The following is a 27615-nucleotide window of genomic DNA, read 5'->3' as shown; positions in this document are numbered from 1 at the left end:
TCTTGGTTAGAAGCTTTTTATTGGTTACAATTACTCATGGCAACATATCAGTATCACCAAGCCACTGTACAAATACAAAAAAAAGGTCTGGTGTGAAAAAGACTATAAAAATTATTCCATAACAAGTGATTATAATTTCACACAATAGCACTGTAAGAGAATTATCATGGCACCAAGTCCCTGGTCTTTACTGGCTTAAAAACAGAAAACAATAAATAAAATCAAAACAAGGAAAATGTCAGAACAGTGGGTTGTGGAGTCAAAGGCAGTGCATTATTTTGTGACGGTGCTGTGGTGGTGATCATGTGACATAACCAAGTCAAGTGTTTGGTGTCGTACAGTTAATGTTCCTCTTTTGTTGAATGTTTATCGGAAGGTTAAAATAATTTCTTATTATCGGATATTAAATCGGAGGGTTGTATAAATAGTCCTGGAAATTTCTGCCTGAACTGGTGCAGTGGTGACGTTTATCACATCTGCTCCTCGAAGTTAGACGGTGGCACTCAGGGTGATGATGGCAACTTATAACGTATCACTCCTGCGATTCAAGGCGGTCACAGATTCAGGTGCTGTGAGCTCGGTACAACACTGTAAATGCATAAGCTCAACAGATTCCACATGAGGTGTGTAGAATATATCGGAGGAGACTTCGGTTAAATACAACAAAAATGTGAAATTATATGAAGTCAAGCACCATTTTGATTAATGAGTCTACTGCACTACTTTAATGAGTGAACTGCACAGGCACGTAGAAGTGGTACTATTCCAGGTTCAGCTGCTAATACTGCAGGATTACAGAAAGAGCGAGGAAATGCTTGACTGCTGAAACATACAATCCCCCTTTTCAGCTGTTAAGGGCTCCGGTGTGTTTTTTAATCAATTTAAAACTGCTCATAAATGAAAGAAGGTTTTCGGGTTTTTGGAATGGTTCGACATTTTGGGAAGATACTGCTCTCATGTCAACGTTAACAAATAACTTCGCAAGAGGCGAGACGGCTGCTGCTAGCTTAGCTAAACACAAAGACTGAAGACGGGGATATGGCTAATCTGACTCACCAATTAACATATATCTTAAAAAATTAGAAATGAGAATTCACAGTTTAACACAGCGGTTACCTGCCGCACTAGTTGCTAGGCAACAAAATAACTTACAGCTAACAGTAAAGAGTTGGTTGGACAAATTAACATTTTTACACATTGTTATTAAAAAAAAAAAAAATTCAACTTGCAAATTAGTTGATAATTTCATTTATTTTTTAACCTTTAGACAGTGCGAGGCTGCTTCCCCCTGTTTTTAGTCTTTGTGCTAAGTGAAGCTAACAGGCGAGGTTGTATCCTAGCTAATATCCAACAGACATACGGGAGTTTTTTTTGATCTACTCATCCAACCACCAGAAAGTTTTCTTTTCCTTTTACTCTGCTTTGTCACCTTTATCTGGGGACACATGAACACCTGTTGTCAGCTGACTGAAATACAAACTTTAATCTAAAAAGCACGGTCAACCTAACACTTTAGGATACAAAAACTCAGATATAAGGAGTCCACCAGTTTCATCAGACAGCAGGTGGGTATAAAATCAGACAATTGATGGATATGGAGAAGGCTGGCACTTGAGTTAAGTGAGCAACAATGTTGTTTTTTTTTGTCACATTGACTAGTTTTTCAGTTCACAGCTCAGGGTCTGTGGATAACATTGGCACAAATGAGGAAGTAACACTTAGATTTATATGTTATCCACATACATCAGCAAATCAGCCCTCCTACCTTCCCATCCCTACCCCACCCCCACACACACCTCAACATTGATATGAAATACATATCACATCCTACGCACCTCAAAGTTATTCTCAAGCTATAAACTATCACGGTTATTTTTACATTCTCTCAAAATGGATTCATTAATGCAAAGCCAGGTAAAAGCAGCTAAAACATTGGAGAAATAATAAGTCACTAGAATCACGGTATGCCAAAGAGGGGATTCATTCATAGCTGATTGAACCTAAATAAATACTACAAACTGTACGGTAGTAGTAGAAAGCTGAATAGTATAAAAAGTGATGTAAAACACTTGCTTTAAGACGCAGTATGAAGCTGCAGGTGGTTGTGGTGGTTTTCTGTAAGCATGCTTTTTTTAGTGTTCACCAAGACCAGAATGTGCTTCTACTGGGAAATGAAACATATTTAGCATCTTTTTTTTATTGATCAGTGTGTAAAAGAAGTGGAAAACATTACTGTAGTCGATGCTTGTATTAACATCTAGTATGAATGCTATCGTAAGGCAGAATGGAGACACAATAGTGCCACATCTCACAGGAGCACACACCCTCCTTTATGTGGGTCAAACGTTTATATTTAGAGATAGGCACCAGAGACAGCTGATGGATAGGTCCAACTCACATACATTGTGTACACTCATCTTTTTAAAAATTAAGCCTTTAGCCGAGCGGAAATAATGGAAGATGCGTGATGAGAGAATACTCAAAATTAGAGATACCACTTTTCTTCTATGGGTAAATAAGTCACATGTGCTCCATAGTTTACATTTGTACTACAGTTCGTGAGTGCATCTCTAGCTCTCTACCAAGTGAACATTTCTGTCTACCAAGTGTACTTTCTTCACAAGCAATATTTAACAGTTTCAAACATGTTTTTTGGTGAGGAGAAAAAAACAAATTGCTGAAAGTGTTAAACCTTTAAAAAATTTTTTTTTTTTGTTTTGTTTGTTTTTTTACAGGCTTGTGGTGGCACTGGTGTGATGATTGAGTGGTTACACCGATTTCAGTTCCATGCAGCCACTCAGGTCACACTTTGCTGACAAATAAAAAGGACTTGTTGATCCTTCATTTAGAAAAAAAAAGAGATTTAAATGACATGGCGATCTCTGACAGACATCTCTCTGTCTCTCTTCATCTTTTCTCTAGTCTTCAGAGGCTGCTGACAGAGTCACTGCCGTCCTTTAATGTCCTCCAGTATCTTCACATAACGACTGACCGCTCTAACATCTGTCCACACAGGCCTTAGCGCCGTTACAGGCTCACAGGTAGAAAACGGCTTCTGCTTGGAGAGAATGGTTCTCTCTTTGCGACGCCCCTCTCTCCATCAGTGTCATTTTACGGGCGACTTGAGTCTCAACTTTAAGGAAAAGTGTAAATTCTACAGGCCACAGGAGAAAGGGTATCATGTCAGGAAACCCCCCTTTAGGACCATAATTGGGATCTCAATCATACCACGAAACTGATGATTTGCATGGAATGAAAGTGGTCTTCCGATATTCAGCATCAGATGATTTGAAACCACAGTCCATGTGAGTAGAGGCCAGGGCATGGCCTCCAATAAAATGTTCTTTATCTTAGCCTAAAATTCACTGGTCTCTACTCTGGAGCGAAAGCTGAATCCAGACTTAAACTTAAAACACCGCTCAGTGATTGTGAAGCTCTCTTGCTAATCACGTCCACAGCAGTTAGGCAGCCATCGTCCAAATGAAAAAAAAAAAAAACAGGGGACGTGTTGTTGAGAAAAAATTAAAATACCATCACAGCCATCATTCACATGAACGCAGCATTTGTAGATACAGGATAAATGGGTTATGCCCACTGCCTGTAAGAATAATACACATATACAAATGAGAAGAGTGAGTTTAGCTGGGCCAAAATATGTACTTGCCAACATTTTTTTGATCACTTGCAATGTCCTCTTCTGATGCTAGGTGAGCCGGCTAAACTAAATCAGCAAGTATCAGACTTATTAAGTGAAATTGTGATGCATTGCTGAAGCTAAGTTGTCAAACTGACAATCTGGTACTCACACAAAAGAAAAGGTTGTTTTTTCTGGCATTATTTTGTGTGGTAATGTGAATATGTACATTTGAAATAAACATAAAATCTCTAAAATCATAAAAAAAAACTCAAGGGTGGGAAATTAACTACAAAAATATATACATACACATTATATATGCATATATGATGCATATATACACACATAATGCTATACATATATACTGTCTTTATATATACATTTACATTTTACACACCAATGGTCCTCTTGCTTGTTGTTAGTCATGATAAAAGACACTTTTAATCTTGAAAATTGGTAAAAGGGCAAAATCTTCTATTTTTCCTTCAGTTTTTTTTAAACTCATCGTTTTTTTTGTTTTTAATTTTGACTGGAAACTCGACTGAAAGGCTCTTTTTTTTTTGTTTCTGTGTAGTTGGGTGAAAAAACGTCACTTGGAAAGGTAGAAAGAGTCGGTACGTTTCACAGGTGGGCTGGTCGCCAGCAGAGAGGAGGACTGGGGGTGAGTGAGGAGGATAGGCTGACACAGTGTGCACCCTGCAGGTCCAGCCCAGCCGATGAGTTGGGGTATGTGGGGTGGGGTTGCAGGGAGGGGAAGTTGGCAGGCAGTGATTGAGTACAACAGTGAAGACATTTGTTTAGTTCCAAATCCGGAGGAAACTGTCCCAGGAGCCGGTGGCCACAGCCATGCCGTCCTCTGTCACCCCTAAGCAGCTCACTCTGTTGTCGTGGCCCGCTAGCACACCTGGAGGTCAAAGGTCATAAACCAGAGTCAAAAGGGTTTTAGTAAAACTGCAACCCAACGCTAAAGTGAAGAGCCATTTATATATAAACATTAGTTACTCAGAACACCACAAAGTTAAGTACAATTTCCACTTATTTTTTTGCCATCGCTTTACGTCTGAAAACAAACAACAGCCAAAGTAACCCTTCGCCCTACAGCAGATCACAATGTGAAATTATCGTATACCATGTTTTGTTTAATCAGTCCAGAATGCCAAAATGTTAAATTAGGTTAGGGTTTCGAAAAGCATCAAATTATCACATTTGATGCTAAACCAGAGAATTTGGGGCATTTTTAATTGACAATCATAAAGTTAAAAGACAACTTTTGCTTTAATTTAATTATTTAATTGGATAGCCAACGGAGTGTTGCCCTCTCAAAATCTGTCTGGTTTTGGTTAGCTTATGAAATTTCTGTCACGTTTCATTTAAAAATTAAAAATTAAAAAACATGTAATCTTTTTCAGACTTTGCTGATCACATTTGCCACGTGGAAAAAAATACTTTTTCAGACAACTTTGAGACTTGATTTCCTCAGCTACATTAACACTTAGAGTGTAAGAGTGTAAAAAAAACATAAAAGACATGTTCAAAGTGCTGAAAGGGACAGTTATGTCATCAATCACTTAAAACAACATATTAGAAAAATCCTTGTTTTAGCCAGATGCTTCCCCAGACCAACTAATTTAAAATATGACAAAAGACATTGTTTAGTTATTAACAAATATGGCCTCCTCACCTGTCATCTTACACAATATGTACAACAAGAGCTGATATGTTTCTTACCTGCACGCTCTCCTTTGAGAGTGTCCCAGACGTTGCAGTTGAAGTCATCGTAGCCGGCAAGGAGCAGTCGGCCACTCTTGGAGAAAGCGACGGAGGTGATGCCACAGATGATGTTGTCGTGGCTGTACATCATCAGCTCCTGGTCGGCGCGCAAGTCAAACAGCCTGCAGGTGGCATCGTCTGAGCCGGTGCCAAAGGCGTTCCCATTGGGGAAAAACTATGAGGGAGAAAAGTAGAATGAAGCAGAAGTAAGGAAGACATGTGTAACATTAGATCAAAAATTAAAATGCCATGTTATGTTTTCAGTACTCACGGTGACGGCGTTGATGTCGGACACGTGGCCGGTGAAGGATTGCCTGCACATGCCATCACGGATATCCCACAGCTTGGAGGTGGCATCACAGGCTCCAGACACAAAGGTCTTGAAATCTGGGCTAAGAGACAGACTCATCACGTCCCCTGTGTGGCCGGTGAAGCTGGTGGCCTGCTGGCCTGTCTCAATGTCCCACAGTGCACTGAAAGAAAGAAGGGAGGTGTTGGTAACTAAAGTGTCCAATTAGAAAGGCATACAGCACAGGCTGGTTGTATGTGAGGGACAATAATAATAACCTTGTACTATTAATCTATAAAGAACTATTAGGTTTATGTTAATTATAAAAATGTTGGGGCCATAATCAAAAGATCAGGAAAGTTGTGACCCTGTATGACTGCAGTGCATCGTCCACCGTTGGTATCTATTACAGTGATAGAGCTTTTGAGATAAGCACAGAGCAAGACAAAAGGCCTTCTACAACAACAACATGAGGGTAACTCTTGACATTTTTATATAATTTCGAGCAGCATCTTCTATCTACCGAGTGGCATAGAAACACGAATATCAGTAGATCATTTCTATCCTGTTCAGAGTTTGATCCTTTAAGATGTGCAGGGAGAAGCGGGGACCCGTTGCTCACCAGGTGGTGTCTCCGGAGCTCGTCAGTATCTGGTTGTCATCCAGGAAACGACAGCAGGACAAGTAACCTGGAGGTAAACAGAGGTTCAACATCAGATAAGGAGAGCTGTGCCCTGCCTTATCAGTAACCCTGGGCAAGGCTTTTAACTCTTTAACTGCTAACATGGTCGCCTACCACGACTGAATCTTAATATCTAGAGTGCCAATCCTTCTTTATGATGTTGTCTTGTGTCAGTTTGAACTGGGATATTGTATCCTGCTTTTTCACCTGTGGACTTGCTGCTGTGATATAAAATGTTGGAAGTGGGCCAACACGCTGATCCAAGTAAGATATTTGAATCAGGAGAGCAAAATTAGCTGGTGAAAACACATTGGATGCAGCTAAAAATAACAACTTGTTTGACTTTGTCTATATTTAATATATGAGGACTAAACCTGGGGAAAAGGCCTGAGAGCTGCCTGCATGCAGGATATTGCTAAACATTTAATTGTCAAAGTGAGTTAGTAAAAAATTAACAAGCAATATGCTCAGAGATAGAGGCTTATTTTATTAGCATTTATGACCCTGTGCCTACCTGTGTGTCCAGGTAGCTCTCGGGTGACGCGTACGTTGCCCTCGCGGGTCTTCAGGCTGTATATGGAGCAGATGTTGTCCAGCCCTCCGCAGGCCACATAGTTCCCAGAGGGGGCGTAGGCGCACGTCATCACCCAGGAAGAGCGCAGCGGGATGGCATGCATCTGAGGATGGAGGAGAGTCATTTCTTTATTAAATACAACAAAGGAACAGTGTTGTGCTTTGGGTGAATTGGGGTTAAAGGTCAACTAATCTGTTTGTGTCAAAAATGCTGTCGTCAGTTGACAAAGTTCTGCTGCTTTCTGGTACTTCAGAAGAAACAAACGTCAGAAAAACAGACGTTTTTTTCTGTTTTTTGTTTTGGGTTGCAAAAGACATTGTTTTACCAACATGGTAACATAATTACATCATGACACGGATGATGCAAAGACAGAAGACCATTTGAACATTTAGTGCAAGAGGACTGCGCAACACTGTCTTATGTGTTTTGTTTCTTTTATATTATAATGTCAAACATTAGTGAGCAGGCTGATGGTGATTTAAATAATGTTTTAATTTAAATTCAGTAGCTTATATCACTATTTAAACTGCCAGATACATTTAATAATCTGTACAGAAGCTCCTGGCTATCTATAATTTAGAGCCTGTGCAGGAGTGTCAGTTAAATCTGACAGGAGCAGCACATAGAGCGTTCCTACTCCACTGTAACTGGGGTGGATTTTAATACAACTGTGCTTGTACATATTACACATTGTATCATTGCATCAATATGCTCACCTTATTTGTTGTATAGCTGTCCCAGATAATAAGCTTTCCATCTTGAGAGGCACTGACAAGTAACCTGGGAACAAGTAAAGAACAACAGCATTATACAAGACTCAGGGGTAAATAAAAAAAACTAACAACCCCACCCACATAGTCTAAGGTCCATGCATCTGGTTAAGGATAGACAGCCACCTTGCAGACTGTTGTGCTACACTGTCTGAATCATTATAAGGCACTCTGTCAAAAGCATTCAGCGTGAGCTCCCTACATATCCCTCCTACTGCCTGTTTCTTCTCTCATCCTCCCCCTCCTGGTGGAAGTCTCCTTATTCAGGGAAGCCACTTTTAATGTCCCACTCCATCTAATATTTATTACTCAGTTATGTAAAAGTCCCTACTGTCGGGTGGGAGGAGGCAGCCTCAGGGGTTGGGAAAGCACCAGAAAGAAGAAGAGGTGGGGCAGCGAGAAGAGACAAAAGCAAAAAAGGAAAGAAGCAGAGAAGAAGATGAAGTAGAAACAGTCAGAATAGAAAAGAGTTAAGAGGCGGCGCAGATGCAGAAACAGCTGGAACCCTTCCCCCCACCCCGACTGGGTGTTTCCTCCTCTCCAGGGACAGGAAGTTGTTTGACACTGCTATGCTACAATCAAGAGGAGAGCAATCACGCTTAAATGTCAGTTACTATATACAAAATAAACACTGGCCTCCAGCAGGGTCACCCAGAGGGTGCTAGGCACACATGCATACATTCACAGCAACATACACACATTAACAAAATAGTAATGACTGAAAAGCCTACGCCCTTTCAGCTGACACTACCAGAACTAAGCTTTGTTATTAAACAATGTTAAAAGGAGAAAACTTATCTGCATAACCAGAACAGAAAAGAGTGAGTGACAACACAAAAAAACAGAACTACATTTTGGCAGCACGTCCTCCCAGTTCATTTCCTATGGATAAAGATCAGTGCACTGCATGCAAACTATTGGGAAAACCCAATGTGGACTAATAATTCAAGGTGCTCATAATCAAAGCAAACACTTAAAAAAGCAGTTTGTACGTTTCAATAGCGTAACTCGTGCGTGCATCCAAAGTTGCAGTCCAATCTGGACACAGAGGAAATTCACCTTCTGATTAATTTTGAATCATCTGGAAATATTTAAATTTTTTAAGGGTTTAGATCTTACAAACTGCATCTTTAAGAAAATACTAAACAAGCTGTGGTGGCAGCCTCTCTCTGTGCCCAGTGAACATCATTACTGTGATCATTGTGCAGGTGTACTACAGTGCTAGCGCTCAGTCAGATGTACAGTAGTAGTGGAAGTGGTAGAAGTGACAGTCAATTATGGTGGGATTAGTCATATTAGTAGAATAGTAGTGGCAATAGTAGTAGAAGTAGTAGAGGTAAGTAATAGTGGTACTGGTAGTAGTATAGCCCCACACCTGGGACTGCCGTCACTGCCCCAGTGCATTGCATTTGGAGACAGATGGACAGAGAGAAAGATAAAGAGTGACACAGAGATATTAAACACAGATGAATAAGGTAAGAAGTATCATTTTTAGTTTAGTCAATTTCACACACAGACATAAAGCCAAAAGCAGACTGGTTTCCCTTCACTTTGGCTACATTTATATCCATGTTTGGCTGCGACAGAAAACCTGCAGACTTTACGCCATTGGTGGCACTTTGACAGTCTATAAAATCAGCCTCTAGCAGTAACAGAAATTAACACTGGCTCTGGCCAAAAGTGACCTACAACGTTTGTTCAAGTTTAATAAAGTTAAATAAGAAATGAGCGTAACTGTAATCATTATTCTTAGCATCCCTTTGAGAACCTTAAGCTGTCCTCATTCTTTGTGACTCTCGTCCTCTGTGGGCCACTGTAGGGTTATTCATGAGAACTACAGTGCAGATTATTGTTTTTAAAAACTCTTGAATGGAAACAAACCAAACCTACACCAACCACTGAATCAAATTATAATATTGTGCTGTGAAACATTTAAAACAAGTTGGAGAAGGACTGGAATTTCAGTTAAGGCTTTCAAAGCTTTGTAGAAATAGGGAAAAAGTTTAAAGCTATCTTAAGGTACAGATTGTCTGTGTTTATTAACAGACACACCACTAAAAATACACAATAAAAGTGGAATAAAAAGCATTATTTCCTTTCCTCTACAGAGTAACTACACTACCTGGAGTCGCTCCCCCAGTGCATTGCATAGATCTTGGCCAGGTGGCCCCTGAGAGTGCGTCGTGTCCGCATCTGTATCCGGCCCACCGAGTCCAGACCAGCTGTGATCTGCCAAAACACAGGAAGAAGCGTCAGCAGTCACACTCGAGGCCCAAACAGTTATCACCACAAACAGACACACATCACGGACAGTTCACTCTAGCTGAGGCCGCAGGAACAGGACGACATAACGCAACAATAGACAATGATTATATTTATGATTAAGTTGGTGAATAATGCGTGTTAACTCGGCCTTGTCAGAATGTACACGTGTTGTCACTGAGGGAAAACTGGGCTGAATTCCTCATGTCTATTTTGATACTTGTACTTTGATTAGTCACTGGCTTACACTGGAAGCAGTGTCGACCATATAACCAATGAATGGGTCAAAGCTTGATTCAATGTTGTCTCTGTATAGATTTATTTAGTTGGCTAAGTGCTTTGCTTTGATCAGGAATTCTTCATATTATTTATGGTTTGGGCCATTAAGAGTAAATATGAATGTCTCCAACACTCCCTCCTTTGGCTCCCTGTGTTGTGACTGATAATTTAAGCACACATACATCTGCAGGGTAATATACCATATGCGATGCATCACTATTTGTTTACACAGTAAGTCTCACCTGGGACAGAGTTGAGTCACTGCAGGCTTTCCTGGCATCCTGCAACCAAACAAAAACATTAATAACAGCAACAAAGTAGCTTTAGTTGATTCACAGCAAGACATGATTGTTAAAACAACAAAATAATAAAGCAAAAAGGACTAAATCACATAAAAGACAAAAACTGCTTCTAAGAAAGTGTCGCAGCTTGTTCCATAAGTTATTATAGAACTGAATACTTCATTGGTCACAGATTAATCACTCAGCAGCGACTGACATTTATAGATCAATTCCAACAATTAAATGTCTGCGTCACTGTCTTCACTTAAACTCTGAGTCAAAGCTCGCAGGGAACAGACAGTGGCACGCATGTGATGTACAAACACAGGTACACACGTCAACATAAACATGTAAATTCGTGCTCTACCCGGATCTGATTGCGTAGTTGCTCGGCTTCCTGCCGCAACTGTTCCAGCTCGCTCATTGTCCCTCTGTGATGTGTTCAGGCCACGCTCCGTCCAAATACTGACTGGGCTGGGAAAACACACGTGCCCGCTCGCACACACACGCACACACAGGCGCACACACTCTCACACACCCACACACTCTCACACGCGCTTTACCAGCTGACACCTGCAAGACAGATAGACAGAAATACTATGAGTTCAACAGGCGGACGGAGAGTGAAGGATGGGAACTTCCACCAGACAAACACAGGTATCCTGTGCGGGCTCAGACCAAAGGCGGGTGCTGTAAAGGGTGGGGCTGGGTGGGGGCCCGGAGGGTGGCCCGGCTCTTCAAACACCCCCAGTCTGGTTCAAAAGGCCATCTGAGCCAGGCTCTGACCTTTCCTGACTCAATCAGCCTTTTGTGTGGTTGCATTGCGATGTTTGTGCGGCCCGCCCCAAAGAACCCAGAACGTGTGTGTGTGTGTGTTTGTCGTGTTGTGTTTTATGAGACAATATGTGGATAAAAGAACACATGTGCATACATTTCTCAGTGTGTGTATACAATATCTGAGCACATATTTTGAAGTATCTGGATTAATGTGTCAAATCGAGCATCTGTTTGCTGTGTGTGCGTGCGTGTGTGTGTGCGAGTAGATGTGCAGGCTGCCACTTCCTTTACCTTGGGGAGCCTGAATGTGGGTCACAAAGCACTTAGACACTCCTCAGAAATGTTGAGCCGCACCCCCCCAACCCCCCACCTCATTTTACAGGCTGTTTTACTGTCTGCTGCCAGAAGTCTAACCCTCGAGATTAAATTTTCAGTTCCATTTTCTATAATTCAACAATTAGACCGAGCACAGCCCTTCCTCTCCACAGGAAATCATGTTAATATGGAGAGGAGGTTGTTTGTGCTTTATCTTCATTTTACAAAGGATTTAAAATCATTGGGGCGCGTTTACTTATTCTAAACTCACTACATAAAACCCCATCATTTTACAAATAAATAATTTACGAAGATGATAGTTTGTGCCTTTTAAGATACCGTTGTGTGTCTGAAACTACTCTTCAGATTCACTGTTCACTTGGATTTGGCCATTGTGCCTTTGCTCTGTTAACACAAGAGAGGATGGCTTGGACTGCTCATCGTGAACTCTCGTCTCCGCCAAAGAGGTCTTTGACAATAACGAGGCATCAGGGACAGCAAGCGTTGCAATGCTTTCAGCTGCCCAGGAGTGACGTCACTCTCTCCTCCGGCTGACGCAACCCCCCTGAAGAGAGGCCCTTAGCGTCAGCTCGCCTCTGATGTGGATTTGCCCTATGACTGCCATGGGTCCATTATACTTTATGCCTCTGAAACCTGCCACGTCACACAGGGCCTCTTATGGACCACCAAAACACTCGATTTGACCTTCTACTCGGCTAAATATTTTCAATCAATGATTTCAGCCAAAGGCTTGTTTTCGTAAAAGGCAACTCGCACGCTACAGATGAGTTGGAAAATGACGCAGGTATGATGGAAGATGATGCTGAAAAATGGGATGTGCAGGGAAGCTTCCCATGAGTTTGGATAAGACTGACGGCTCAGATTTTCGGCACGCCATGGCAGTGATTTGCAAAACAAACTCATTCGCCACATGAGTTGTATTGTTCACACATGGATACAAGAGCTGAAACCCAAAAGGTCTGAATTTTATGCAATTAATAAGAAAAGTTACTTTGAGTAATCACACAACAATTTCACCTATTTGAAGGGGCTCTGGATATAATGACCATTTTGATGCAATCAGATGAAGCCCAAGCTAGCTATCAGCTACCCTCAGATTTATTGTTGTCAATTTAGTGGCAAAAAAAGCTTTTTGTAATCAGGAAGGACATGCTGAAACACAACATGAAAAACAGCAGATAGACATTAAACAAAGAGCTAAAGCTAATATGCCAATTTGAATATTTATTTATTTATTTATCGTACTTTAAATCGTAATTGCAATACTGAACAACATCATTGCACATTGCAGAGTTTACTAATGTCGTGCAGGCCCAATAATTACTAGGCCAAAACAGGCAAATCATTACTGCAAAGGTAAGTAACAACAGATCAACCAAAGCAACCCTACAAAAGAACTAGGCTATATAAAGTTTACCTTAACAAATTATATTGAGCAGATATGTGGTTGTGCTTTTTCTCCATTTGTGCGAGTGGGGGTCGTGAGCAGAGCACGGCACAGTATCAGGAATGACAAAGACAGAGCTGTGTGTTGGAGCTGACTATTGTTGAGTATGTGGCTGCCAGCTACGGTAGATAGTGCTGCTTGGCACCACCACAGTTCAGTCTCAGAAACTGGCCATGAGAGGCTATCATGGCTGATGCCCTTCTGACGCCCATCCATCGTGTTCAGCCTTGTGTTAAAGCTTACAGCAGCCAACAGTCTGAACGCTGTCCAAACAACAGACTTCTGCACAAAACTGTGAAAAAGATGCAGAAATTAGAGCTCTATGTTGGGGATTCTTGAGACTGATACTAATATAAGAGAGGGAAATACACCGATTACTGATATGGAGGTCGATATAGTTACTTTGGGGGAAAAAAATAGACCTTTTTATGAGAATGGTGAAATCATTTTGCACCAATATGACTATGCAAAGGTACTCAGGAGGCTGATTTCTAAAACAAACTTTATTAAATAAAATGAAACATTGTTATATATTGTCATCCTCCGTCTCCTCAGCTGTAATGCTGTGCTACATGTGCTTGGCGTGTGCTTTACTGGACAAACACAGTTTCTAAAAGCATTGTTTTCTGCATTCTATGTTGTGTAAAAAAAAAAACGTTCTTATCATTGCATATTGGCAAGCATATACACAATACCAATATATTTGATAGGCCCATATCAGCTGAAAAAATATCGGCCAACAGATATCAGTCGAGCGATAGCATTAGGTATTATAGTACAAACCCACTTTGAATCTCTGCGTCACATCTATAAAGCTGTGAGTTCTAGTGAGCCAGAAATGGATGTAAATATGCAAATGATTGTCTGTTTGCATTGACCCAATTAAGACTTTTTAATTTAACCTTATTTCTGTTCTGCGTTGGAAGACTTTAAACAATGCCAATGAGGAACTTTTACATCACAAATGTGATGGCGAAATTAATCAAACAGAGCACATTGAAAAGTGCCATAAAGAAATTTCTTAGAGCACGTACAAAAAAAATACATTTCGAAAAGCTTTGATGCAGCCTGAGCTAAAGTGATCAGTTGATTTAAGTGATTATTTGAATGACACGTTTTTGGGGGGGGGCAAAATTGAAAACATTCCTGCTTGTGGATCCTAAAATGTGAATACTTAATGGTTTACTCAACCTTCTCTGATGATTAACTGAATATTTGTATTTACATTTGGGCTAATTGTCTGAACAAACAGGCTCTCTGAAGACGTCACTTTGGGCTCGAGAAAATTGTGACAGGCATTTTTCATGATTGACTTCCTGTCATGATTGACCACATAATTCATGAATTTATTGAGAAAATAATTTAGATTAATTGATAATCAAAAAGGAGGTCTAGTTGCAGACGTTTTATATGAGAATACTGTACATGTGGTTTGAATGTAAAATGTTTTTTAAAAAATCTGCTATTAATTATCTGTTGGCTGATGTTGCTCATATTCCTGTTGGAGTGTTATTACAAGTTAACACTGATGGTAAAATGTGTGTGTTTATCAACTGGGAGGGATTCATACTTTCACTTTCATTCTCATACCACTCATTGAGAAAGAGACATTCAGAGAGATCCCCTTAACTTCTCCATAGTAATGTCATTCTCAGTCACAAGTCACTATGGTCTCAGCTGGCTCCAATAATGAAACTTTTTCACAATATATCAGTTACAGGAGACACTGTCTCTTCAGAGCGTGTCCCTGCTGACTCAGTGATAGCTCACGTTCAACAGGAAATAAACAACCATAGGACTGTATGTGCTTTAAAAGAACGTTGTTTTTCCAGATCAGACGTGTCTCAATTTGTCAAAAAAAAGAAGAAAAGCCAGATTACATTCTTCTTCTTCTGGGTTAGGTACAGTAGAAAAGCAGTCACATCTGCCTCAATCATGAACTAATACTGGCGAACAGAGCAGCAGGTGGTGCAGGCAGTGCAGCTGCACCCAGAGCCACAGGGGCCCGACAACATGAAATGGTCAGGAAGTTAAGGAATTAACATCATGAAGAGCCAGGTCTAAACAAGTTCTTGCAACACACAACCCACTGTGAGCACTTTATCATTATCACCAGCATGTTTTGTAAGTTTGACACAAGTATTATTGTTTCAAATGCAAAATAATAAGATGTTGAATTTGTAGTTACACTCAACACAGCGTTAACTTAACATATGCAATGTCAGTATAAAATGAGACATATAGATGGCTTGATCGTTTCTCTGGTTTAGACCAGTTCTGTTTTCAAATAGAATGATGTGTTTATTATACAATCTAGAAGGTACAAGTCCAACCAATATTGACTTCTTTTATATTTTTTATTTTTTAAGTGAATACTTGTTGCATCAGAGCAGCTCCACCAGGTGTTAACTTGTTCAGCATACTCGCTGACTATTCAAAACATCCTGAGAATGGAGGAAATACCCGTTGAGATTCCAGTCAGGTAAGAGGCCGCATTTCTTCCTTATAGTCAACTGATACATGTTCATATAATGTATGTTCATTAAACTACAAAAAAGGAAAGGACTGTCTGGTGTGGAAATTACATCACTATACTGTTAAGTCTAAACAAAAAGAACCAAATTAGATAAAGTCAGTTGGACAAGACTGTAACTTTAAGTAACATGCATCCATAACAGAAGTAAACCACAATCCTTTTACATATAAGTTCAACATTTCCTGCTGGTCTGTAATGGATCCAACTATTACCACAGGTGAGACAAACAAAATGCAGCTCAAAGATTCAGTATATTATGGCTGGGCAGTATAATTGATATCAGTATCATAATGATACATGGATCATTTTCAGATAATAATTCATCACGATAACATTGATGCATTGATACATTCTATTATATAAATGGGTGTTGGAAAATATTGGTGCGCTTACGTATTGCCATTTTAGGGTTTTGTGACACTGTATTGATTTTAGAAAACTAGCCATTTTTAATTAGTAGTTTACATGCAAAGAATGTATTTTATGGATAAAAGGCAAGTGTTAGTTCCTTTGCATAATAAAAAGAGAGCTATGAAGTTAGAAGTTATAGGGAGAGTCAGAAATAAAAATAGGCTACAAATTCCCATATCCCTCGCCCATCACACCCACTTTATTAATATTGAACGTTATATTATTTTATTCATCACCCTACTACCCAACTTTACATTTGATTAAAATGACCATTACATGACCCAATTAATAGTTAAAACTACTCAAGCTGTCGGCAAGTACTAACCAGGTAACATACACGATTCAATTTTACAACACTTTACAACTTCAATCTGTATATTCCACTGTCCTACTTATGTAGCCTACAGGCTGTCAACAACAGCCAAGGCAGAAACCGTCAGCTACATCATATGGAGACACAGAGCTTGGTGAACATAATTAAGTATTAGCCATGTTTATGAGTTGATCTCAGTCGAGATCCATTTCTGTAACGAGCAACAAATTGCACGAGCCGCGCGCGCCCCGTCACGCTACCAGTTGCCGCTCGGATGAAGGCGGACTGGCATGTATATTTAATAGACAAGAAAAAAAAGCTATGCAGTGTGTCGTACAACCACAAATGAAGAAACTGTTGTATGAAATGAGAACAGATTAATATGTGTCTTCAAGTGAGAGGTCTTTACTCTGTAGTTCCGCCCGAGAGTCATTTGACAGTCAGTAAAAGGCCGCGTTTGTATAGCAGTGAATTTTGAGCTTAGAGAGGAAAAAACACCATTGAGGCGATAGTAGCCTGGGAACAGTTATGTCAAGAGCTACACTGCTGCTCAGAGCAACAAGAATATTTCAAACTTATGGCCATTTTGGTCTCTCACTCTCAATATAAAACTAAATAACACCGCCGCGAGCAAAGCAGGAAATAGACTAAAAGCCACCAAAATATCAAGACAAGACTCCACGTCCTTACCTGAAACAGGCTTTTTGGCTCTTGTCTGTCCTTCCAATCCGAGTCACACCGGTCCGTTTTCACACGACAACCATGCTCCCAGCTGTGACAAAAATCGTAAAGGGAGACGTGTTAATTTTAAAACAATTTAATCGGTTTAAAGGGGTAGAAGCCAGCGCAACACGGGTCGGATTAGACTAAAAATTTTCACCAAGCCAGCTAATCACCACACCCATGAAAGTGGGAACATGGCAACAGCCTACGCTGAGGGGTGCTCGGTCATAAATAGATTGACAATTTATGTTTTATAACCAATATGAAGAGTTATAAAATACCAGTCACTTATTTAATTTTGTGTTATTTAAGTAAGAGCTCCAGAAAATCTCTCTTAACATGTTTTTTGGCTTGGTAAAATGTCTGAAATGTATTGTGTAACCTACGGCAGAAATGGTACGGTCCGTCAGCCCCCTCAACAAAAAGGAACCGAATGGGATACAGGAAACAAATATAAGACATATAAAACCTGTTGTTGTAATAGTAGTGGCGGTTTTTATGGACTTCAGCCCAGGTTTACAAGCCACTTTTTGGTAAAACAACTAAAAAAATCCACTCTTTGATATGCTCACATATACTAATAAGCTGAATAAACCAGGAGAGCCGTGAGTCTACAGTAATAGTATTACATCTGGAGGTGAGGAAAGAATAGTATTTTAAAAGTTTATGCTACTCCATGAAGGTAATCCTTTACAAATTTGGTCTTTTCGACCTAGGAGCAACATTATAGAGTAATTGGATATCTTTTTTTAATTAATATTTTGCATGTGAAAACAGTTCATAAGTACAAAATACTTTAGTCAAATAATAATATGTGCAGGGATAGCTAGAAAATCCTATGTGGTTGTATTACAGCTATTCAAATGTAAGTGACAGGTAAGGAGTCTATAATGAGAGTGTAAGGCCAATTATTTTCTAGTTTCCTGCTCTTTTATCTTTCATATCAAGAAAATGATTGCCAAGGCATAACCAAAAAAGAAATAGAGCGTCAAGATTTAGTCAATTAATTGTTTAGTTGATCAGTAAATAGTTCCACAGGTTCAAGCCTCTCAAATGTGTTTATTTTTTGCTTTTCTTTGTTTATGGTGAAATCTTTGGGGGTTGGACTGTTGTTTTTACAATAAAAATGTCACTATGGGTTCTTAGAACTTGAGATAGGAATATTTCAGTATTTTTGACATTGCGCTGACAAAAGAATGTTGAAATGTTGACAGCAGAAAACTCAATTAATGAAAAGGCACAGTATGTTTATAATAAAGAATATTTTTTTGTACCCAGTGACATTAAGACAGAGCAATTGAAGCTTAAATATTTTGCATTATATCCACGAACTAGAATATATAACAGCGTAGATAATTACTATTTCAAAACCACCCAAAAAGCCAAACTTCAGGCTGTGAGGTTTGGATTGTGCCAGGAGACAGCTGTGCCAAGTCTCACCCCGGCACACCGCGGTTGGCCTGCAGTGGGCTCATTGAAAAGGATCTCTCTCCATTAGGACAGGATGAATTTTTAATGGGGCCAATGAAAGGGAGCAGTGGGATAGGCTTTTCCATATCTCTGCACGAGCCACAATCAATTGAGGCAAGATGAAAGTTGCCCAGCCCTTGGTTTCCTTTCGGAGTGGCATGGGGTCAGATTAAGTCTAATTGAATTCACGCACACAGCAGTAGTTTAGGTGTGTCAGACCAATTTCCCCCTAAACACATGATGAGGATTAGGATTAGCACGATGGCAGAAACATATGCTGCGGTTGGTGTATCGTTAGTGCAGCCAGGAAATTGGCTAGATTAATAAAATATGATAAATTATTGAACACAGCAATTTACAGTGCGTCAAACTTATATGTGACTGGGCAGTTATTCTCAAAATGAAAAATAGTTCATTCAGGCCTTTATATATAATTGCTGCATATGGCTTAGTATCCTCATATACTGAGCAGCTGGATAATCCATACCAAGCCACAACCACAGATCTGCCCTATAGTCCCTATGCTCTCACAATAATCACCATGTTTAAACTGTTTTACTGTTTGTATGAATTGTATTCAACAGCATGTACGATAGATTCACTCACAGGTTTTTGTTCAAACTTGTTTTAAAGATGACATTATCTTGATTCATCAAGTTTCCCGTCATGTCACGTCTGACATTGCTCAACAAATGTATCAATGATTGCTCAAAGGTAGCGATATGTCATGCAACTGCACTGAAATGACAATAAAATTGTAATTACATACTCTGTTTAAGCAAACAATCAATTCATTAGTGCAATATGTTTTACCTTTTTTGACTAAATTTTAAATTAATAAGGAGTCAACTCATCTGCTCTTATAGCCCGGTGAGCAAAAGAAGGAACTCATTAGCCAGCTGAGAATCAGAGTCAAGGTGTCCAAAAGCACATCCTCGGCCAATCAGGTCCCTCGACCCATTGCTTGGCAACCAAAAGGAGAGGGAGGGAGCAAATTGACACTGTAAAAATAGCACATCAATAGCCTGGTGTGTGAAAAAAAAGAAAGGCACACATGTTGGTGAGGCTATAAATAGCCTCCTGGAGCCTGGAACAGGTATGGCGTACAGTATCTCGACTTAACTGTTGCCTCTGAATGACACATTTTTGCATCAATGCAAATTCTGCTCAAAGGACAGTAACAGTCACGTAGCTGAATGAAATAATTTGAATGTGAGGTTGGTTTTAGGGCTTGAGGGAAACAAGCTGACTTCATTGTCATCACTACTGTTGACATCTGAAGTTTTGCAATGCCGGAAAATGACAATGGCCTCTGCAGCAATAATAGATTTTAATGTACTATAAAATCAATGATGTGCGTGGACAAGTTTGCATGTCAGAGGTGATTTGGGGTTTAATGGCTTCCAAGAATAAGTTGGATGATATTTGATCTTTTCATATTACCAGATTATCAGAGGCACTCTAATAAGCGGCATCCTGCATCTAGATTTTACATGTTATCTTATCACCACATTGTCACGTTGTTAAAAGGGTTGTTCCTTTTGTGCAGCAGGAGAGTTGAGCAAGAAAAACGGCCAAAAATAGATCCATCATGTCCAATTCAGTTCCACAGGACTGCTCAAAAATGAGCCCCATACGTGGTTGATCAAATCAAGAGGAGATAATGGGACGTCAATCTGGAGCAGCTTCTCGATGCCTATTTTTATCTGCACGTTCCAGTTTTTTTTGCCCACATGTGGCGACGCGCCCTGACGACCTCCATGTAATACTTCCACTGTATCAAAGGCAATTAAAAGGTGTAGCAACAGCAGAACCTTAAAAGGCTTCATCAGGGCCGTCTTATCCACCAGACATCTCCCGGGGAGGCTGGCCGTTGCCAGGGTAACCCTCACAAATGGCAACTGACGTCAAGAAGGTAGGAGAAATACCAGGGAGAGCCGGAGCTGCTATGCATAATGGATTATTGAAAAAAGGGCCCTCTTGAAGAGCGCAAAGTGACTTAAAATATGCGTGCCTCGCTGGGCTCTCCACCTCTTCTTCCTCTCTCTCTTCCTCCCTCTCTCTCTGATGAGGAAAATAGATGTTGACAGTTTCAGGGATTTACTTGCTGACTGGCACAGCTTGGGCTTGACTGGCCCAATTTAAATGATCTCTCACTGCAGATGAACTATCTCTTCAAATGACACATGGTGGTCTCTTCCCCAGATGGAAATGTAGTGTTATTTATAAAGAGACTTTTCCATAGGCTGGTGTGTGTATGCCACTGTGTGTAGATGTTCTGCTCTAAAGAAACCTTCCTCTGTCTACCTGCCCTGCATCCTACCCAATCTAAACCAAAGAAAGCAAGATCTGGCACTTCAGCTATTACCCCCCCAGTAGATCCTTTGTTGGTCATGTGTAACTACCAGCAGTTTTCTCCGTCCCTGTGTCACGTTCTTGTCTAATCTCAGTGCTGTCGTTGGCCCATGAGAGACTGTCACAGCGGCAGCTCGGTGAAGAGCCCTCCTCATCCTTTCTGTGATAATGCCTGTCGTGCCGTGTTGGAGTCACGCTATCCACAATCGGGACACTGACAGCACAGCAAGAACAAGCAGTGGAGAATTGACATGGTATCTGTTTAGGACATTTGGATTACTGTCATCCTATCCAGGCAATAATTTAGCATCAGTTTGCAGTCACATTAAGCATTCATATCATGTGATTAAAACCACAAATGTATGTTTGTCTCACTTATTGAATATGAAATAAAACTTTATTGTCCATTTTAGATGCTCCATAGCAACTTTTTTGTATAAATAAGAACTTTTTACTGATATAGATGTTAAAAATAAAAATGAACATTAAGCATCTATATGTTAAAATGTCGAATGATATCCAGAAATGTCCGTGTCCAAGTTCTAAAATGCATAATCAATGATGTTACATAGATTCTGTACTGTAGGTTTTTCCTGAATAATGCACCTGCTCCATGTGTAAAATGTACATTAAGGAGTTAATTAACAGCAGAATGAGTAGGCCAAGGCTTATAGTTTTTCAATTTAGGGAGAGGAAATGTGCAAAGAGAAGAAGTGAGAGTATTTCAGTGCAGGGGAATCCCAGACACTTCTGTAAACCAGGGGTACAATGAGCAACACGCAGCATGAACTAACATGCTGTGAGTTTCCTAAGAAGTGAATCACACAAATCATATTTGGTTAAAGAAGCATTAAAGGAAGTGAGGAACAGCCCTGATGTGCTAATGCCACCCTTTTGTAAATGGCTGCTGTTACAGCTGCACCACTATGATACCAGATGATTATTAATTTATTAGCATGAGCGCACAGTTGTTCTGACTTGACATTTTGCTGCACCACAGGTTCAGAGCAAGACATGAGACCAAAGCGGTACCTCCAAGTTGCCTGAAAGCCAAACACAACCTGTGCTTGGTCTACAGATTGGTTTGAATCAGAATACCAAAGTGTTTCCTCTCTGAATTTGGAAGTTTTGTCTCCACAATCATCTCTGCTTTAATAAAAATTATGCTTCTAGAGCAGATTTCAGATCTTCTTTTGATGCCTAGTTAAATTAAAATAGTTGGGAACTTGCTTCTTTACATTGCGATTTTAGCATAAGACAGTTATCTACTTCAGATTAACCCACTGACAGTGGATCACAAATGAATGAATCCAAAAGAAACTAACAACAACAAATAATTCTAAATTTAGAAACAACATTTAAAGCTTTTTCTACCTGTTTCCAGTGCAGATGAGTAGCAGAGGAAGTGGGCGTTTTCTGCATACGTCCTGAATGGCATGGACTGAGAGTCGCACAGAGCGCTGTTGTTTCAGTTCTTCCTCTCAGCTGTGAGTGTGTGTGGATGCTGCTGGGAGGAGCAGTAAATGTGGAGAGAGAGAGAGAGAGAAAGAGAGAGAGAGAGAGAGAGAGAGAGAGAGAGAGAGAGACAGCTGGAGTATGAGGCAGGGAGCAGCTGAGTGGGAGGGTGAGCATATGGGGGGCCAGAGGATGAGAGATGGAGTAGTATTTTTATTAAAGGGACAGAGTATATTTCTTCAATAGTAGTGAACAATATTTTAGGATAGCTTACTGAAATTGTCTGTTACTTGCGGCAATCATGTTGTAATAATGACTTCCAGGATGGGTTAGGTGTGAGGTAATTACTTCTAACTGACTCTTTTGTTGTTGTCAGAAGCATCTATAGTTTGTCATAAGAATTTCTAATATTGAGGGATATTAATCATGACAGGGTAAAGAGGAGGGGTCTTTCCCAGCATGCACAAGGTGGAAATCAAGGGAAGAGGGTTTAAATAACTGGGATTTCATTTGTATAAAACACTAAGAAATGTAAGAAATTGACAAGTCCAGCTGTTACAGAACCCATAAACCTCCCATTAACCGTCTCTTGAATGAGATTTTAAAGCATTAGACTTTTTTGATGTGTCACAGTAGGAAGCAAAGGTGTACTTATCATATTACTGATGGCTGAATTCCATTGAACTGCTTCGGTTTCAGCTTCCTTCTTAACTGCACATACTCATCTATTGCCACACTGTTGCTGCTTATCGCAACAGTTTAATACAACAGAGCCATTGATAATTTTACAAGTGACTTTGTTTTTCTGACCATGACAAGTCAAAATATTAAAGTTGAAGTTAAAAAGGCCAAATATTACTTTTTTCAAGATCATCATCTTATGCTCCCTTTGTTGGCATGGTGGCCAATTCTTAACACCTTTACACTTTGGTGAGCTTTGGACGATAATAAAGGCTCCTTTGACAATGTATAATCTTTATTGTGGGCCTGCCAGAAAATCACTTTGTTCATATTGTACTCTGGACTGATACAAAAGCAACCTTCCTATTAATCAAACCTAGAATAATTTCCTCTTCTTCTTTCCAATTAATGCTCCCTGTGTCCAAATACACATGCTTTAGATTTGCTATTAAAATTGACACTTTGGGCATCTTTTGCTAATGTCTGCTGTAGTGTAGTTTTATGAATATTTGTTGTCACAGCATTAGAAGGCATACAGGATTCATAATGGTGGCAAATACTACGTGCCCAAGACTTCCAATTAATAAAATATACACCTGAATAAGGCTCTACGTGGTGACCTGCAGAGGTCATTTAACTAGTCGTAGTCTTTAAGTCCAAGTCCAGTATTTCATTATACAAGCAATGAGACGATTATTTTTTAAGTCTTGTTGTCTTTATTGCTTTGGTTTGCCTAAATCATGGGCTTACAGACAGTGAAGTGACACAAACGTGAAGAATGCTAAACTTGCCAAGTGGCAACACAACTACTATCTTAGTCCAAATATTAGGAATAGTTGTTTCTTGTATAATTCCTCTCTATGAAGGTTTATAAAGAACAGTCTGGCAATCTTCACTTTAACATGAATCCCTTTTTATTGTTTTATTATCATGAAAGCACAGTGTGACCCTTTCATAAAGGGCGCCCTTGTTGCAAAGTACAGTATATTAATGCTGTAAAAGAGATGATCCCAGGAAGTGTTTCCGTAGCTACCGTCTATAAACCTTTAACTGTAATGGTTGCTTAAATCTTGATGACAAGATTTTTAAGCAGTCTGTGATGAATGCTATTTAGACCACAGTGATTTGACCTTCACATTAATAATGTCCAATCCAGTTTTTCTTTCATAATAGAAGGTAAGGTTTATTATTTTATACAGTATACAGTATCTGGTACAGTGAGCTAGCACTCAAACTTACTTCTAAGTGCTTGTAGAAAAGTGCTCGGAGTCATTTGAGGGGAGTATTTGACCTTTTACACAAAACTATTCACAAACTTTAATTCCAAAACCAGGATTAATATCTAATTCAACCACAGAAGACAGATTTCATAGAAGAATATTTAACAGATCCAAACTTATCCCAATTTTTCTTTGTATTCAAAGTGACCTTGATAAATGCAAAAATGCAATGACTAGCATTTGCTAGGTCGCACTTTAACACTACAATACTTAGCGTTTCTCATTTGGACTCATCTCATGCCTAGAACATCATCCGCCTGATGGCTTTACTCAAACTTGATTCCCTGGGCCAGAGGAAGGTCCTTGCTGTAGTTAATCGTGCAGGTTGAGCGCCTCATGTACTGCTTCCATGAGTCACTGCCGGACTCTCTTCCACCTCCTGTGTGTTTCTCGCCACCAAAGGCTCCTCCGATCTCGGCGCCGCTTGTAGGAATGTTGACATTAACGATGCCACAGTCGGATCCTTTGGGTCCCAGCCAGCGGAAAACCCGACCCAGATCTTTGGTGAAGATGCTGCTGGACAGGCCCTGCTTGACCTCGTTGTTCCAGGCGAACGCCTCCTCTTCTGTTTTGAACTTGAGGACGTACAGGATGGGGACGAAGGTTTCTGTATGGACAATGGGAGCGTCATGAGCCAGCCCTGTGATGATGGTGGGCTCCACATAGTTCCCAGGGCGATCCATCACCTTTCCGCCGCAGACCACAGTGCCGCCTTGCTGCTTGGCCTGCTCGATGGCTGCCAGGTACTGCTGCACAGCTTGTTTGGTGTGCAGAGGCCCGTACATGGTGCTGGGATCCCAGGGGTCTCCGATGCGGACTTGTTTGTAGGCCTTGGTGACCCTCTCCACCACTGTGTCGTGAACACTCTCGTGCAGCATCAGCCTTCTGGTTGTGGTGCAGCGCTGGCCGGCAGTGCCCACAGATGCAAAGACAGCAGAGGGCACCACAAGATTCAGGTCAGCGTCCTCAAACACGATGATAGCGTTGTTTCCGCCAAGCTCCAGCAGCTTACGGCCGAACCTTTCCTGCACCATCATGGCCACCATCTGGCCGACATGGGTGCTGCCGGTGAATGACAGCAGATCAACACGCTCATCCTTCGCCATGGCTGTGCCAATATCAGCGCCTCCGCAAGTCATGGAGCAGATGGCGCCGGGCAGGTTGTTCTGCTCCAGCACCTCGGCTACAATCTTAGTAACTGCAACACTTGTGAGGGGTGTAGTGGGCGCTCCTTTCCAGAGGCAGACATTACCGCAGGTCAGAGCGATGGCGTTGTTCCAGCCGTACACAGCCACGGGAAAGTTAAAGGCAGTGATGATGCCGACAAGACCAACTGGGTTCCACTGCTCGATCAGGGCGTGGCCTGGTCTTTCTGAAGGCAGGACTGGCCCGCCAATCATTCTGGACAGACCGACTGCATAATCACAGACATCAACATATTCCTGAACCTCTCCCACTCCCTCAACATAGATTTTTCCCATTTCTAGAGATACCAGGCTGCCGAGGACTTTGATCTTCTTCCTAAGTGCGTCTCCAATCTGCCTCACAATCTCCCCTCTTTTGGGAGCTGGAATATCTGCCCACATCTTCCAAGCCTCCCTCGTCTTCTGGACTGTTTCTTCATACTCGGCCAAAGTAGCCTGGGTTACTCTGGCAATTGGCTCATTGTTGGCGGGGCAGTATGACGTGACGACCTCCCCGCTGCCTCCCCAGCTCCCGTTGTAAACGCCGGGGTTGTCTTCAGACAGGCCCAGCTCTTTCAGCCAGGCGTATTTTGGCTGGTTGATGAGGAGACCCGACATGGCTGCGGACTGCTGGTAGTGGACTGATCGAAGTTTACTTCTCAAGACGAGCCTGCTGTGCCGGGCAAGGGTCAGAGTGAGGCAGTGCTGCATCGGTGCTGTAAGTAAACCAAGTTAAATATTAATTTACCGAGTATGAAAATGTTTGAAGAACAATTATAAATAATTATTGACAGAACAAACTCACCTCAAGGATCAGATGAGTTTGCTCTTTCTAGGGCTGCAAATTAACGATAATATTCATTATTTTTAGATAAATTGTGTATTGTTAGTCTATAAACATGGCAGCAAAAGGTTAGCAATGCAACAATTATTTTGTGAATGACTGTCTAACCTTCAAAAATATTCGATTACTTAAACAAGAACATAGAATGGAAGTAAATTGTTATATTTGAGAAACTTGAACGAGATGATGTTTACAATTTCTTTAGATTAATAACCTGATTAATATATTACCAAAATTATTTTAGATACTTTTATGTGTACTAATGATGAAAGGTTCAATTCTATCAACTGCTTTTCAGATTTCAAAATAATATTACTTTAACAAGTTGCATCAGCTGCGTTTCAACCCAGTGCAGATACAGTGAACATGTGCTTCAGGGAATCAGCACAGTCAACAGGTGGTCATCTGAGACTGCTAGGATAAAAATAGGAGCTTTTTGTTTTGACTTCTTCTCTATGAACGAATGAATTTCCATAATGCATGTATAGTATGTGGCATTCTTATCAAAGCTTAAGTAATTCTTCATTTAAATTGCTTGTAACTATTTTAATTATCGATTAATCCTTTATTATTTTATTCTGCAAAAAAACAAAAACAAAAACAAAACAAAGATATCTCTTAAAACTGTGAATGTTTTATAAAGCAGGAATTAAGTCAAACAGCCATAAGTTAAACAATATCTATTTGGATTGGAACTGGTTTGAACTACTAATTTTGGAGCGTTACATGGCCAACAAGAAGTCCCTAAACCGTATCCACCCCTCTGCGCTTGCGCACTTAATCCAACTTTGGATAACCACGAGGCTGTCGATACTTTATTTATTCATGACATATGTCACAAATAAGACAATTACCACGGGCAATATCGCTGAATCTAATTCATTGTTGGTTGTCATTGTGAAATTTCAAACTCGTCATGTCATTATGTCAGTTCTGGTACTTTTGCAGCAAGACGTGACATGGACGCCAAGATCAGAGAATCTTGAGTGTAAACGACCGTGACTCAAGGGCCTGCAGTTTATACTCACTAACGTATTCGTTCTGTAGCATAGCATGCATTTACACAATCTGCAGATCAGCCTTTAGCGATTAAAACTAAGTTCTTGCTACTTAAAACAGTTGTTTCGCACTCACGTTAATATCAAGTTCGCAGGGCCACGTCCACTCCACGGCATGGAAGTACATACAGTTTTGACCAAACGTCACACAGTTGAAGCGGAAGTGCTGATGCTGTGCTACATTGTGATTGGTCAGCTGTCTCT

General features: G+C 40.5%; 2 protein-coding genes across 3 annotated transcripts; both read right to left on the bottom strand.

The window, feature by feature from the left end:
- Window positions 1-17233, bottom strand: LOC138606911 (guanine nucleotide-binding protein subunit beta-4). The gene is made up of 10 exons (XM_069679386.1): window positions 17052-17233; window positions 10909-11114; window positions 10503-10541; window positions 9842-9948; window positions 7666-7729; window positions 6890-7052; window positions 6316-6382; window positions 5676-5877; window positions 5363-5579; window positions 1-4538 (listed from the first exon to the last, which is right to left on the bottom strand). The coding sequence occupies exons 2-10, from the start codon at window positions 10963-10965 to the stop codon at window positions 4432-4434; spliced, it is 1023 nt and encodes a 340-aa protein (XP_069535487.1). The 5' UTR covers window positions 10966-11114; window positions 17052-17233; the 3' UTR covers window positions 1-4431.
- A 6522-nt stretch (window positions 17234-23755) lies between these two features.
- aldh7a1 (aldehyde dehydrogenase 7 family, member A1) lies at window positions 23756-27554 on the bottom strand. 2 transcript variants are annotated; one of them, XM_069679967.1, is made up of 3 exons: window positions 27488-27536; window positions 26315-26347; window positions 23756-26225 (listed from the first exon to the last, which is right to left on the bottom strand). In XM_069679967.1, exon 3 carries the CDS (start codon window positions 26218-26220, stop codon window positions 24592-24594), a length of 1629 nt encoding a protein of 542 aa, XP_069536068.1. In that variant the 5' UTR covers window positions 26221-26225; window positions 26315-26347; window positions 27488-27536; the 3' UTR covers window positions 23756-24591. The 2 variants fall into 2 exon arrangements, with proteins under 2 accessions (XP_069536068.1, XP_069536069.1); XM_069679968.1 differs by lacking the exon at window positions 26315-26347 and having other exon boundaries at window positions 27488-27554.
- Between the last annotated feature and the right edge of the window lie 61 nt (window positions 27555-27615).

Source organism: Semicossyphus pulcher, unplaced genomic scaffold, assembly GCF_022749685.1.
Source record: "Semicossyphus pulcher isolate SPU_LCO1_2020_fin unplaced genomic scaffold, fSemPul1.0.p SCAF_4, whole genome shotgun sequence".
NCBI lineage: Eukaryota > Metazoa > Chordata > Actinopteri > Labriformes > Labridae > Semicossyphus > Semicossyphus pulcher.
The sequence above is the reverse complement of the archived record's forward strand: the minus strand, read 5'-3'. Positions and strand labels throughout refer to the sequence as shown.

Bases quoted from the DNA above. Each gene is read 5' to 3' on its own strand.
- LOC138606911 (XM_069679386.1), bottom strand. From the start codon at position 10,965: ATGAGCGAGCTGGAACAGTTGCGGCAGGAAGCCGAGCAACTACGCAAT. The intron at 7,053-7,665 runs GTGAGCATATTG...CTCCATCCTCAG, and splicing joins ACAGCTATACAACAAATAAG to ATGCATGCCATCCCGCTGCG. The intron at 5,580-5,675 runs GTGAGTACTGAA...TCTCCCTCATAG, and splicing joins CCGACATCAACGCCGTCACC to TTTTTCCCCAATGGGAACGC.
- aldh7a1 (XM_069679968.1), bottom strand. From the start codon at position 26,220: ATGCAGCACTGCCTCACTCTGACCCTTGCCCGGCACAGCAGGCTCGTC.